This window comes from Urocampus carinirostris, chromosome 19 (assembly GCF_059441175.1).
Source record: "Urocampus carinirostris isolate Australia breed hairy pipefish chromosome 19, RoL_Ucar_1.0, whole genome shotgun sequence".
Classification (NCBI taxonomy): Eukaryota; Metazoa; Chordata; class Actinopteri; order Syngnathiformes; family Syngnathidae; genus Urocampus; species Urocampus carinirostris.
In genome coordinates, this window is record NC_142367.1 from 10,341,981 (window position 1) to 10,356,195 (window position 14,215).

General features: G+C 39.3%; 1 protein-coding gene across 7 annotated transcripts; it reads left to right on the forward strand.

Moving 5' to 3' along the window:
• Positions 1–769: 769 nt before the first annotated feature.
• sfxn2 (sideroflexin 2) lies at positions 770–7,979 on the forward strand. Of its 7 annotated transcripts, none has more exons than XM_088323014.1 (13): positions 770–1,127; positions 1,643–1,660; positions 3,138–3,316; positions 3,377–3,547; positions 4,914–5,012; positions 5,074–5,149; positions 5,215–5,300; positions 6,396–6,456; positions 6,529–6,595; positions 7,215–7,264; positions 7,328–7,377; positions 7,450–7,497; positions 7,578–7,979. In XM_088323014.1, the coding sequence occupies exons 3-13, from the start codon at positions 3,159–3,161 to the stop codon at positions 7,675–7,677; spliced, it is 966 nt and encodes a 321-aa protein (XP_088179140.1). In that variant the 5' UTR covers positions 770–1,127; positions 1,643–1,660; positions 3,138–3,158; the 3' UTR covers positions 7,678–7,979. The 7 variants fall into 7 exon arrangements, with proteins under 7 accessions (XP_088179140.1, XP_088179138.1, XP_088179135.1 ...); XM_088323012.1 differs by lacking the exon at positions 1,643–1,660 and having other exon boundaries at positions 771–1,129; positions 3,122–3,316; positions 7,578–7,699; positions 7,798–7,979; XM_088323010.1 differs by having other exon boundaries at positions 772–1,127; positions 1,643–1,662; positions 3,122–3,316.
• The last annotated feature ends 6,236 nt before the right edge of the window (positions 7,980–14,215 follow it).

Sequence of the window (14,215 nt, forward strand, 5' to 3'; positions counted from 1 at the left end):
TTGGTGCAAGCATAGACATCATAGTGCAAAAAAAGGAAATGGTCAGACATTGTGCAATTTGAGCATTAAACGTAGTGCAGTCGACATGTGCAAGAACAAGACTTGAGTAACATTATATTCGTATGAGGTAGTGTTGGCACGAGTTTTCAGTTTTTGTGCGGTGTCTGTTGAGCAGTGAACAAACATAGTGGCAGTGGCAGTGAGGAGAATTTTACCCATGTCGTATTAAATTACTGTATTCTTTTTTTAATTTACAAAACGTGCAGTCGGTACATTAATGCTTAATATTGAATAGGTTTATGCAATGATATGTGTAAATATTTAGATAAATAAGAGGGTGTTGTGTCCTAGGCAATTAATTACAGCATGGTGGCGTCCATCCCTTCGCTAATCACACTACAGATGACGAATTTATTTTTGTATTATACAATATTATTTTATAAAATAAGAATATTCTGATATAATTACGCAAATTTACCTAAAACAGTTGGATTTCAGATATTTTAAATAGTCGTAAACTAAAGTCTATGGATTTGATTGGGCTTTAGGACCCAGCGATGAGCGTCTCAAAGGGAGCTGCTCTGACACCTTATCGTGTTAATATATACTGTATGTCTTTTTTCGGATATGAAAAATGTAAAATAGTAATCAAAAAGAGAGAATTTTGATATATCTAGGATACAAAAACAACCGATTAAATTTAGATGTATTACTTGACTTGCAATTTCGTGCCGTTTTTGTTCGCTTCCGGGTCATCCGCCAATCACACGCCTGTCTGTTTTAAGCTTGGAACCGCGTCATGTCGCATTTACTAACCCTCCAATTTTATAGAAATAATACATATTTATCTACTTTCAGCACACAATTGTATTTGGATTAATAATTTTCATTGTATAATACTCACATATTTTCAGCTATAAATAGCTGTCTTTTAGATTATTTTCAGTTTAGTAAGATGAATATTGTTAGCTATCTATTAGGGGCTTTAGGACCCAGCGATCATCGCATCGAGGGGATCTACCCCGCCACGCCATTGGCGGAGAGCGTGCCACGTGCAATATTACTTTACGTTACTTGATTTACCTGGCAGCATTTTTACGCACGAACGGCGGACAGCCAGCCCAAAGGTGAGATTTTCGTATATACCTGCAATCTAAAGTACAATATTTATATGTGGGATTTTTCTTCGGCCTCCTGGCGATCGTAACACGAGACACGAGTTGCATCAGTCCTGCCGATTTTGTTTTTTTTCCCACTAAACTTCCACACCCAACTTGCGAATGCAATTAAGTCACACCTTTAGTTGTTGATTTTTTAATGCAATCAAATTTAGTTTAAAGCTGGAAGCGTTTGTAGACATGGTGGACGAAGCCCAGATGTTCTCCAGTCTTGTGGATCCAGTTTGACAAGCTGTTGTTGCACACAGAGGTGCTCCATGTTTTTATCGATTTAGTAAACTAGATTTAGTCAGTAAAACTGTAATTAAATGACTCCAGTCTGCGTAATGACGGTTGCTTTTGTTGATTTGCACAATGGACATGCAGGAAAGTCTGCAAAACTGACCTTGCACACCCATTCCATTTGTTTTTCTTTTTTTACGTCTTTCCCGTGACCTACTTTCATGCATCTGGATTTCCTGCAGAGCACTTCAAAGTTTAAGGTTAGAGAAAGTTTTGACTTTTGACACTTATTCAAGTCAACAAACTAGACAAATCATTCACCCGGAGCTAAACCGAGATCTTTACCGCTTTTTCCACAACATCTTTGAATAACATACTTAACTTGTGTGAATGATTAGTAACTTGTAATCGCTTGTTGAACCATTCACTCGTGCCCCGTCAATTATTTGCATTTTTTAAAAACATATTTCTCTCAAGCGGTGGTGAAGTGCACATTTCTATCTTTTTGAAAACTAAAAATAAAAATACAATACCCAAAAGTAAGTACCCAAAGTAAGATTCAGTTCTCATTAGAGTGATAGTTTGTAATTCACATTCACAACTAAAAGTTATTTATTAGAAAGACTTCTGCTGCATTTCTGAGTCCAAGTTTGAACTGTTTACCAGTAGAGATGACTTAAAGTGACAGTGTGTAGGAATTTATTACAAAAGGTCGTTTATTAAGTGGCTAACTTTAGCAGCTAGCAGTAGAAGGTACTATACAGCATGACCATCTGTGAAAAGCGAGTGACACTAAAGGACAAAGTGAGGTTTATTTTTACATGGAGCCGCTAACAATAGCAGCTAGCAGCGAGCCATAGTCTGCAGGCAAGTGGTTACCTTGAATGGCTAAAGAAGGAAACAATGGGTAAAACAAAGTGGAAGAGAATGATTGGATTTGGCAACCATCACATTCGGGGCTCAGCTGCGTCAAATGATCCTTGGGTGCTTAAAGCATCCACTGGACAAATAACCTTTAAAAAATGGCCCTTTGGGTTTCCGTAGTACAAAAATGGCCATCAAATGTGTCAAGTCAAGTCATTTTTATTTGTATAGCCCTTAATCACAAATAGTCTCAAAGGGTCAGCTCCTCAGGTAGTATGAGATGTTACATGTGTTTTTGCTTATCATTAAATAAATAAAATTTAGTTTCAATAAGTCAAGTATTTTAAATCCACTAAGGGTCGCTACATAATCAGAGTCGTAGGGGCACCACTTCCTCTGGTGTGTCTTGGGCAAGTACAACCTGGCAGCACCGATCGCTCTGCAGGCATTTTTTTGGCGTAGGGGTTTGCTCTCTCACATAAACATTTACTGGTAGGAGAAGCCTCCTGATACAGCACCTTCATCATCTTAATGGTTTAAGCGTCATCCCACTCTTCAGGGGTGAGCCGAACCAGGATGTCAACTGATTTGAGAAGTATCCTTCAGGTCATACCAGTATACAAAAAATGGCTTTTCCGCAAATGTAAATTAAAGTATAGTGAAGAAAACATTTCTTATGTACCGTGCAAAGTTGGGATTTGAACTTTTTTTTTACTGGTTTGCTTCATTTTCTCTCTGAGTTACAATAGCAGTTGATAAGACACACCTTCAACTTAAAACCGATTGATCTTGAATTCGAACTGAATGGACTCCAGGCCCTCTACGGTCAGAAACGGAAATACATTCCGCCCCTCAGGTTTCCCCTTTCCGGAGGACGAACGTGAAGCGGTTGCCATGACGCTGAGCCCCGCCTTCGACATCGATGCCCCGCGATGGGACCAGACCACTTTCATGGGCCGCCTCAAGCACTTCTTTAACATTACCGACTGCCGGACGGCCCTGCTGCCCGACTCGCGGCTGGACGAGGCCAAAGCGCTGGTGGAGAGCTGTAGGTGAGGAATTGACTTTTCATCCCCCGTGTTTTTATTTGTAATAAAGGTTTTGCGTCACAGGGCTGGATCGGTGCCACCCGGCACTACCGAGGAGCAGCTCCACTACGCCAAGAAGTTATATGACTCCGCCTTCCACCCAGACTCGGGCGACCGCATGAACATCATCGGTCGAATGTCTTTCCAGGTACCCGGCGGTATGGCCATCACCGGAGGAATGCTGCAATTCTACAGGTGACTTGAGATGGTTTTGTGGAGTAGCGGGTGGATGCAGAAGGGGGCAGAGACAGCGGATTCAAATGAAAACTGAATTGAAAAATTCAATTTGAGACGATTGTCATGAACTTCATTTATTCTCCTTTTTTTTCGGCTCCTTTTAAATTTATAGTCCCTATTATCAGTTATCGGGACCCGTAGCTAAACAAGTTGAAGCTTGCTACATGAGATTCTGTGTAAATACGTCTTGAACAAGTTTTTTCCTGTAAATTCTCTCTTTTGACCTTAGCATTAGCAAAACATTTTCCCTCTTAATAAGAATAAAAACTAAACCAAAAGTACACAGATATAATCATAAATATGATATTTTGTTTTTTAAAGAAATTACCTACCCCGCCCCTCCAATATTTTATTTCTAAAATATAATTAAAAAAAACATTATTTTACAGTCCAATCAACCAAAATGATAATAATTTGTGATAAGCTAGTACCGATACCAGTTATTTGTGTCTTTACCAGCTTTGTAGGCTTTAACAGTGGCCGATACCAGTATCAAATGCCCTCTAGTGGCCGTTTCAGGAACTCCAAATTCAAGGAATTGTAGAGTCAAGTCCACAGTTTAGTGTGGCAGATTCCTCCATTGAAAGATCTAGTTAAGTGTCATCTGCATAGCAATCGAAACTGATATCATACTTGGGAATAATATCACCTAATGGAAGCATGTAAATGCTGGAAAGAAGGGGACCAAGCATTGAACCTTGCGGAACACCACAGGTAACACTAAAGGGCTCAGATGTCATTTCATCATATTTAACACAGTGCGTCCTATCTGAGAGGTAGGATCTGAACCGTAAGAGGACGGTTCTTGAGAGACCAATCCATTTTTCCAACCGTTCTAGCAAGAGTGATGAAGTGCTGGAGTCCATTGCCAGTAGAAGATCATTGGTTACCTTAATCAGTGCTCTCTCAGTAGAGTAGTTAGCCCTGAACCCTGAATGCATATTGCCATTTTGTAACTTCTGTGTAGTGCTCAATATCAGATATTTATGCCGATACCACAAGTACATATATACAGTTATCGATGCCAAATTTTATTGCAAAATCACAACATGTTTTTACTAATATTGCATATGGTTGTATCTGGGGTCGCAGGGGCACCACTTCCTGTGGTGTGTCTTGAGCAAGTACAGCCTGATGGCGCCCATCCATCTCCAGGCCAACATATGTTTCCACCCGGTCTCGAACCGGGGACCTTACGCGTGTTAGGCGAATGTGCTAAACACTGAAGGATTTTTTTTTTTTTCAAGGGTAGATGATATTTTTTAGATGTTTTATCCACGCAGCCAAAATGGCCACCGCTAAAACGAGCCTTGGGTCTTTCCAGAACGGTGCCCGCTGTGGTCTTTTGGCAGTGGGTCAACCAGTCCTTCAACGCGCTGGTCAACTACACCAATCGCAACGCCGCCTCACCCATCACCCCCAAGTAAGACCTCGCCCCCTTTTTCACAAATTCGGATTCTAACCGCGTGCCACCGCCCCACCAGGCAGATCGGTGTGGCTTACGTGACCGCCACCAGCACGGCTCTCGCCACGGCAGTCGGGCTCAACCTCTACACCAAGGTGCGCTTGCAAGTGATGCCCGCTTAGCTGTCGTGTGCGTGAACTATCCTGCGTTCTTCCTGCAGAGAGCACCCCCCCTGGTGGCACGATGGGTGCCTTTTGCCGCCGTGGCCGCCGCCAACTGCGTCAACATTCCCATGATGAGGCAACAGTGAGTAGTCGGACCAGCCGGAATGATTCCGCATAAGCTTTTTGGGAGGGTGTGCACATTTTTGCAAACGTTTTTTTTTGTTTCAGGAAAATCAACTAGAACATTGAAAAAATAATAAAACGAGAAACAAACCTGCATACGTTTGAAGGGAGAAAATGTAAATAAAAAAAGGAAAGGGGCAATAAAAGGGGAAAGTTAGAGCAAGGAAAAGGTAGCAAGAAAAATACAGAGTGAAAACCAAAGAAAAGGAAGAGTGTGAACAGAGGATAAGGTTGAGCAAAAAAAGTATCAAGAAAAAAAAAGAGCGAGAGAGGAAAAGGAAGAGTGAGAAAATAGGAAGAGGAAATGAAAGCAGGAGAACAAAGAAAAAAGAAGTGTGTGCATAATAGAGAAGGAAGAGCATGAACATATGAAAAAGAAAAGCATGTAAAAATGAAAAGGAGGAGTTCGAAAAAAGTAAGAGTGAGAAAAGATCAAAAAGAGGAGTGAGGCCAAATCAAAAGGGGCTAAAAAAATGAAAAGGTAAATAAACGTGAGAACAATGGCAAAGAGGAAAGTAAAGAGGGAGAACAAAGAAAAGAAGTGTGTATGAAGAAAAAGGAAGAACATGTACAAGGCAAAGTAAGACATAAAAAGGAAAAGTAACAGTTAGAAAAAAGGAAGAATGTTAAAAAATAAAAGAGTGAGAAAAAGAAAAGGAGAAGCAAGAAAAAATGAAGAGGAAAAGGAAGAAAAAATAAAGTGAAAACGTAAGAGTTTGAATAAAGGAAAAGGGAAAGCATGTTAGAAGGAAGAGAATGTTGAAAAGGAAGCGCATATACAGGTAAAAAAGAGAGTGAGGAAAAGGAAAATAAATAAATGAAGAAAAAAAAATCAAAATGGGAAAGGGTGTAGCTAATGTAAATAGGGAACATGTTTATATTCTATATTTTGGTCTTGTTTTGTGCTTGTTTTTCATAGCACAAAAATATTAATGCAATGATTCAATACCTGCTCAATTCCATTCTTTTTTAATTCCAATGCCACCCATTCCACTTTTTTTACCACTAGGAGGCGCTCAACAGTACACACTGTCCCTTTATAATTGATTTTCAGGGAAATCTTGAACGGCATCGCTGTCACCGATGAAAACGGCAACAAACTGGGACACTCGAAAGTGAGTTCTTTTAATGTTCTTCTTTGAAACATAAACATCTTAGTAAATCCCGATGACGTGGATTTGTGTCAGAAAGCAGCGGTGAAAGGCATCACGCAAGTGGTGGTGTCCCGGATCATCATGGCGGCCCCGGGGATGAGTACGTAGTCCGGAAAAATGAAAATGCTTCTTTCTTTTATTGTTTGTTTTTGATTTCTTTGTTCCTTCTTTCGTTCTTTCTTGTGTTCTGTCAGTTTTTAATTATTTTTTTGCTCCTATTCTTCCTTTTTTTGTTCTTTCTTTCCTTCATTTTTCTTGATCTGCTCCTGTTTCTGTTCTTTTTATTACTGTTTTCCCCTTTTTCTTTTATTTCCCTCTTAATTTATTTTTCTTTATTTACTTATGTTTCCAATCTCTTTTATTTTTTGCTTCTTTTTGCCCCTCTGTTTTGTTTTTTTCTTTTATTTTCAGTTTTTTTTCTCCTTTCTTGCTTTCACTCTTTCCATCTCTCTATCTCCTTTCTTTCATATTTTTTTTCCCCTTTTTTGCTTTCATTTCCCCGTTTTCTTTATTTTTTTTTCTTTATTTACATGTTTTTCAATCTCTTTTATTTATCCTTCTTTCTGCCTGTCTGTTTTGTTTTTTCTCTTTTCCTTTTTTCTTTTCTTTTCAGTCTTTTCTCCTTTCTTTCTTGCTTTCACTCTTTCCATCTCTCTATCTCCTTTCTTTCATATTTCTTTTTTCTGTCCTTTTATTTATTTTTTCTTTCTCCTCCGCAGTCATCCTGCCCATTATCATGCAGCGGCTGGAGAAGTACAAATTCATGCAGGTTTGTTTTCCTCTTTAATTTTTTCCTTTCATTGAAAGTGACAGAACGCGATTCTCTCTGCAGAGAATCACGTATCTCCACGGGCCCATTCAAGTAATGATGGTGGGCTGCTTGTAAGTACTTCTGCCGGATGAGGATCTCAAGGTGGGGGTCAACTCTTATTTGTTGCTCTTTTTTGCCAACAGCTTGATCTTCATGGTGCCGGTGGCTTGCTCCATCTTCCCACAAAGATGGTTTGATTTTTCTTTTTTTTAAATTTCAAATTGGATTTAATTCGTTTGATTCGAATAGTTTATTTCCTATTTCTCTGCAGTTCCATGGCTGTGTCCAAACTGGAGCCGGAACTGCGCGAGTCCATCACGTCCCAATACGGCGACCGCGTACAGCGCGTCTATTTCAACAAAGGCCTCTGAGGAAGCTCGCAATTTTCAAACGGTTACAACCGTCAAATTTCCACCTCACGCGAGGGGATCTTTTAATTTCGGCTCCGATGATTTCCGTTTCTCACCACGAACCAAATAAACTCTTCTCAGGAATGTTCCTTTTTCTGAGCTCGGAAGTCAACAAAAGTCCTGTTACTGTGCCCTCCCACCTTTAAAGCGTGCCTTGGATGATGAGTCTCTCTGGAAGTTCTCAAAAAAAAAAAATCAAAAATAAACTGACTCTATGGATGGTTTAAGATGGATGAAATAAAGCTCTTCTTGTGAAACTGCAATTTGCATGTTTTGTGAAAAAAGAAAACAAAAATGGAAAAGACAGAGCAAAGAAAAACGTAGAGCAAAGAAATGGTAGCAAGAAAAAAGAAAGGAATAACAAAAAAGGAAGGAAGTGGATAAAAGAAAAAAAAGTGCATGAACATAGGAAAAGGAAAAGCATGTACAAAAGAAGAGTGTGTAAAAGAAAAAGCAAGAAAAAAAATTCAAAAGACGGGCTAGAGAAAATGAGGAAAATAAAGGAGAATACAGAAAAAGGAAGAGTGTAAATAAAGGGAAAGGAGAGCTTGTAAAAAGAAACAATGTAAAAAGGAAAGTCATGATGTTAAAAGGAAAAGTGTTAAAAAAAAGGAAAAGCAAGAAAAAACAAGGGAAAAGTAGAAGTGAGATCAGCAGAAGTAAAAAAAGAAAGGGGGAAAACAATGAAAAAGACTGAGAACAAAAACAAAGGAAGGACGTGGATAAAAGAAAAGGATAGTACATGAACATAGAAGAAAGCATGTAAAAAGAAAGTGAGAAAAAAAATTGAAAAAAAGAGCTAGAAAAAATGAAGAGGAAAATAAAGGGGAGAATAATTGCAAAGGATGCGGCACGGCGGCGCAGTGGTTAGCGCTTGTGCGGCACAGTTCATGTCATGGGAACCTGTCGTGGGTTCAAATCCAGCTCCAGACTTCCTGTGCGGAGTTTGTATGTTCTCCCCGTGCTTGCGTGGGTTTCCTCCGGGCACTCCGGTTTCCTCCCACGTTCCAAAAACATGCATTTCAGGTGGATTGGCCGGTCCAAATTGTCCCTAGGTGTGAATGAGCGAATGAGTTGTCTGTCCCTGTGTGCCCTGCGATTGGCTGGCAACCAGTTCAGGGTGTCCCCTGCCCACTGCCCGGAGATGGCTGGGATGGGCTCCAGCCCCCCCGCGACCCTAATGAGGATAAGCGGTACGGCTAATGAGATGAGATGAGATAATTGCAAAGGAAGAGGAAAATAAAGGAGAATTAAAAAGAGTGTGAATGAAGGGAAAGGAAAGCTTGTAAAAAGGAAGATAATGTAAAAAGGTAAACCATGAAGTTAAAAGGAAAAGTAAGAGAAAAAGGAAAATGAAGAATGTTAAAAAAATAGGGAAAAGCAAGAAAAAATAATAGACGTTCAATAAAATATAGTTTTATTACAGTAATAATGTATAATAAATGAATACCGGTAACTTTAAAAAAAAAAAAATTGCCGCCACTTTTGTTAATGCTAATCAACTCTAATCTGACTTTTTACTTGCTGTGGCTAGTCGAATAAAATGATACAAAAAAAAACAAGGTCTTCCAATTGACCCTTTGCACATGAAGTCAGGTTGCCTTCTCTGGCAGAATGAGAGCCATGACGGACGGCAAGGAGCAATTGAGCGCACGGCAGTTGAGTTGAAACAAATACCATGACAAAAGAATCTAACCACTACTTTTTACCATGGTGATTAATTTATAAGCTTTTAGATCAACACTGGTGTATTGGAATACTCCATTTACGATCTAGTTCGCAGGTGTCAAACAGGCGGCCCGTGGGCCAGATCAGGCCCGCTAAGGGATTGAATCCGACCCGTGAGACAACACTCAGAGAAGCGCAAGAAAAAAACAAGCTGCAGGTTGAAATATGTCAACTTGATGTTGCCAAAGCCAGGTGCCTCTCACAAAGACACTGTACTTGTATCTCTCTCTCTCTCTTTTCCACCCTTTTTCTCCCACTCTGTCTCTTTCACTAGTTGTGTCTCTTTCTCTTCCTTTGTTGCTCTTTGTCTCTTTCTCTCTCTGTGTCTTTTAACCTCTTTTGCTCTAACTTCCTTTTTTACTTTTCTATCTTTTATCTTTCTCTCTTCATACCCTTCGCGCTTTCTTTTTTTTTCTCTCCTTCTGTCTTTCTATTTCTCTTTGGATTTCTTTCTTCCTCTCCCTTTCTTTTTCCCCCTCTCTCATTTCTTTTTATCTTTTGTTTCTCACGCTCTCCCTCTCTCTCTTTTTTTCTTTCTTTGTCCCGCCCTCTCTCCTTTTCCCTCCTCTTTCTCTTATTTCTTTCTCTTTTTTTCTTTCTCTTTAATCTACTAGTCCGGCCCCAGACAGAATGTTTGTTCTAACGTGAATTAAAATGAGTTTGACACCCCTGATCTAGTGGTACAGACCGTTTGAACTGAAGTCAGGCAGACTGAACAATTTGTTTAGATGTGTGAATATGTCAGACTGTATGGTTCGGTAGTTAGCAATACTAATGCTATCCTCAATTTTCTCCATATAGCGCAGTTTGCGCGTTCATTGCCAATGGTGTTGAATAGTATAGCTATTTTTGTTCTTGTTATACACTGTTTGCTGGCCTCGTCCTCTATTTCTTTTTTCGTCTATGGTTAGGTCCTGTGTGTGCAAAGGGTAAATTGACCCTTTGATTTGTTTGTAAACATTGTGACATATCCAGTGGGCGGGGCTTAGCCTGGAGGCAAAAGAGTACTTGCGCTGGTTAGAAGACAGTGGAAAAGAACGATGTTGTAGCTGCTAATGTTCGTCATGCCGCGTGTTTGTGTGCCAGAATCGAATTAGTGATCGTTAATTGAAGTTTTACAGGATCCCAGGGGACACTCTTGATCAAAGAAAAAAGAAGATAGTTGTGCATTAAAGCAAAAACATTGGACCGAGGCACTCATCAAAAAGGCTCAGGTTTAAGCCAGTATTAAGAAAGAGAAATAAACATTTATGATTGTTGCTATTGATGTCCATATTACTTATTATATCGGCAAAATATTTTGTTATTTTCCCAGCTTTAGCTAACTATTAACACCTAAATGCTGACAATAGTCTTGTAAACACTGCATGGGTTGACAATAAAAACAGGCATGCATTGCCAACAATCGTTGAGCAAACATGAGCATTTTTGATGAGTGCCTCAAACCAATCTTTTTGCTCTAATGCACAACTCTTTTTTTTTTTTTTTTTTTGATCAGGAGAGTCCTCTGGGATCCTGTAAAACTTCAATTTATGATCACTAACGCTTTTTCTCTGATTCTGGCACGACATGACAAAAACTAGCAGCTACAACAGCGTTCTTTTCCTCTGTCTTCTAACCAGCGCAATACTCATTTTCCTCCAGGCTAAGCCCCGCCCATCGGATACATAATGTTTACAAACAAATGAAAGGGTCTATAGGCCCCTTTCCTTGTTTGTAAACAAGTTGCTGCGCAGGCATTGTTGAGGCAGAACGGCGGAATTCATGTCAGTTTCTACCGAAACAGATTTTGGATTGTGGATAGTAAGATGTCAAGTATGCACAAAGTATGTGCTAGCAGAAAGATAGCGACTTTATTTTTCATTTATCAATGCTAACAACAAAAAAACAGTTCTTTTGATATGCGCTACACATTGATTTTTAGTGCGACATTGTGGATAATTTTTGTGTGCCTTTTTCATTTTATTTACAACGCCGCTCCGTAGTGGGTAAGTACAGAGGAAAATACTTTTTTATAACAGCAAGTTAAATGGACGACGGTAGTGGCTCAAATAAAATGACCTGCTCATGTTTACAGTAACTTTATTCACGCATTAATTCAATTTGAGAAGAATTGACTTTCCTTGGCTTCACCCACCTTAAATACATTGTTATTGTTAGTGGGATCAATAATTATGATAACACATGATGAGCTTTATTAACAGTATAATAATGTTTCATTTTTAAATATATATAAAATACACATCAATATTGTATCAGAATGAAGAGAAAAACACAATCTGAGTCGGAAATGTTGGTTCTCGATAGCTCTTCCATCAGAGGCGCGTGCTTCCAAGATCGGTTCAGGAAGGAATCATGCTCCGCTTATGTCTCTAGGCTCATTTAGTGGAAAACACAAGAATAAAATAACACAGTTATTAGTTATTCGTTGAAATGTAATATTTATTGTACATATTTTGGGAGCATTGAAAAATGTTACAAGTGTTTGTCTTTGTGTCATACAGAAACATTATTAAACCAAAAATTATTTCCCTCTCCCATCTTTTTCAATTTGTAACCTTTCTTGGAGAAGTGTGCTAAAGATGTAGCTCCTGAGCCACATGTTGCTGACCCCTGCTCTATACTGACATGACTTGGTTTTTTTTGTTTGTTTTTCTTCGTCCTTCAAGGGACTGTGTGTAATATTTCGTGCCTTCTAGTATTACATGACCTTAATTTAGTTAAAAAAAAATCATTGATTTGAGTAATAAAAAATAAATGGACTATTACACCAATTGTTAATTTTCATAAATATATATAGGGCTAGCAATTTGTATTTCCTTTGCATAGTGGAATTAATACTTACTAGTCGCCACCATTTTTGTCTGGCATCTTCCTGCTACGTTGTGCTTATTTGGCACTGGTTTTCGGTCGCATTAGACATTACAGTGCCATCTAGTGGTCAAATAATACATAATCTACCTTTAGAATTTCCTTCAATTAATCGAATATATCATAGAATTTAAACTAATGTGTATTTTTGGTAACATAAGTAATGAGTTTATCTATGTAAAGGGGGTAGTAATAACTTTTGTTTTATTGAAATTCCTGCTGAAATATGTGTATAGTTTTTGGTAAATGTCCTGCAATGATGAGTCCAACAGTGCCATCTGCTGGTATGGGGTGGGGTTTGGTTTTGGCTTCTGACATGTGACTGGGAGGAGGGGTTTGTTGGCAGTCTTACCAGAGAGATCTGCAATGGTAAGACACATCTTTTGGTGCTCCACAAAAGAAGTTAATTTTAAACATTATGACCCCAGCTGACAAATCTCTCAACATGCACAGTAATGTGATTGATATTGTCAAGCTGTTTAGGTTTATTTTCGTTTTGTTTCTGTTCTACTAAATTATGAATTCCCCTTGTAGAGATCAAAGAGATCAAAGCCAGCAGAAAAGCTAATGTTGTGACTTATCCATTTGCAGGTAACTTGTACCCGTTTTTATACTTATTATTGTTTTTATTTCTATTTTCTCATATACATTAAAAAAGGATGATATTGGTTAAAATTCAGACGAAAGAAAAATAACTTGAATCCATTGTAAACGTAAAAAAAAATCCACTATACGATCTCTTGTTAAAAGTATCTTGTTAAAATGTAAAGATGTAAAAATGTATTGTGATATTCTAAAATGTATTTTATGTAAAGTGAAAAGAAAGCTCTTTGATATGCTTTGTTGGCAGTCTTACCAGAGAGAACTGCAATGAGATCAAAGAGATCAAAGCCAGCAGAAAAGCTAATGTTGTGACTTATCCATTCGCAGAAACTGTAATAAAAACCTCATCATCCAGTCCAGCGTGAATGTGGATCTTTGGTGGGACACGTACACCGCGGTTACATCTATAACTGTACACATATTGACCGCATGGCGGCTGAGTGGTTAGCGAGTTAGGCCCACGATGCAGAGGTCGGGGTTTTAATCACAACTACCTGCCTCCCCATGCAGAATTTGCATGTTCTCCCTGTGCCTGCGTTTTCTCCAGGCACTCTGGTTTCATCCCACATTCTAAAAGCATGCACGGCAGGTTGATTGGCGGGACCAAAATTCTCCCTGGGCGTGATTGAGCAAGGGAGTTGTTCTCTGTCTCTGGCAGGCAAGCAGTTCAGGGTGTCCCTTGGCCACTGGCCAAAGTCGGCTGGAATTGGCTCCAGCCCCCTTGTGAGAATAAGTGATTCTTATTATATTCATTGCCATTGTCGAGGAGCAACTGAACTTTGTTTGGAACATCCAGTCATTCATTCACAGCAAAGGATTTTATACATTTGACTATAAAGGATTTTATACATTTGACTGTAAAGGATTGTATACGATTGACTCATAACGCAATGAAGATTTTCACTGAGTAGGCTTTAGTTCAATGACAGGGCAGGCTGTTCCAATTGCAAAATATTTTGTCTAGTTCTGTTGATAACAGGACTGTGACGGAGGTCGGCAGGCGTAGTTTTGAGAACACAGCCCTGATGACGTAGAAACGCGTTGTTTTGAGAAGCCTCATGTTGGGCTTCCTTGGCACGCCCATGGGAGGAGCCAGCACACCATCTTGCGGGGGGACGTGGGCCAAGGAGAAGAAAGCTAAAGGACTTCAGAAGAGGGCTTCCCATAGACTCCGACGACACTAATTCAGCCATTTTTGATGGAGTAGACTTAGTTAAATTGTTAATGAAATTAAATCTCCCCCCGTGTGAAAATGTCGGCTTTCTTGTTCATCTTTTCCACCAAGAAACGAGCATGC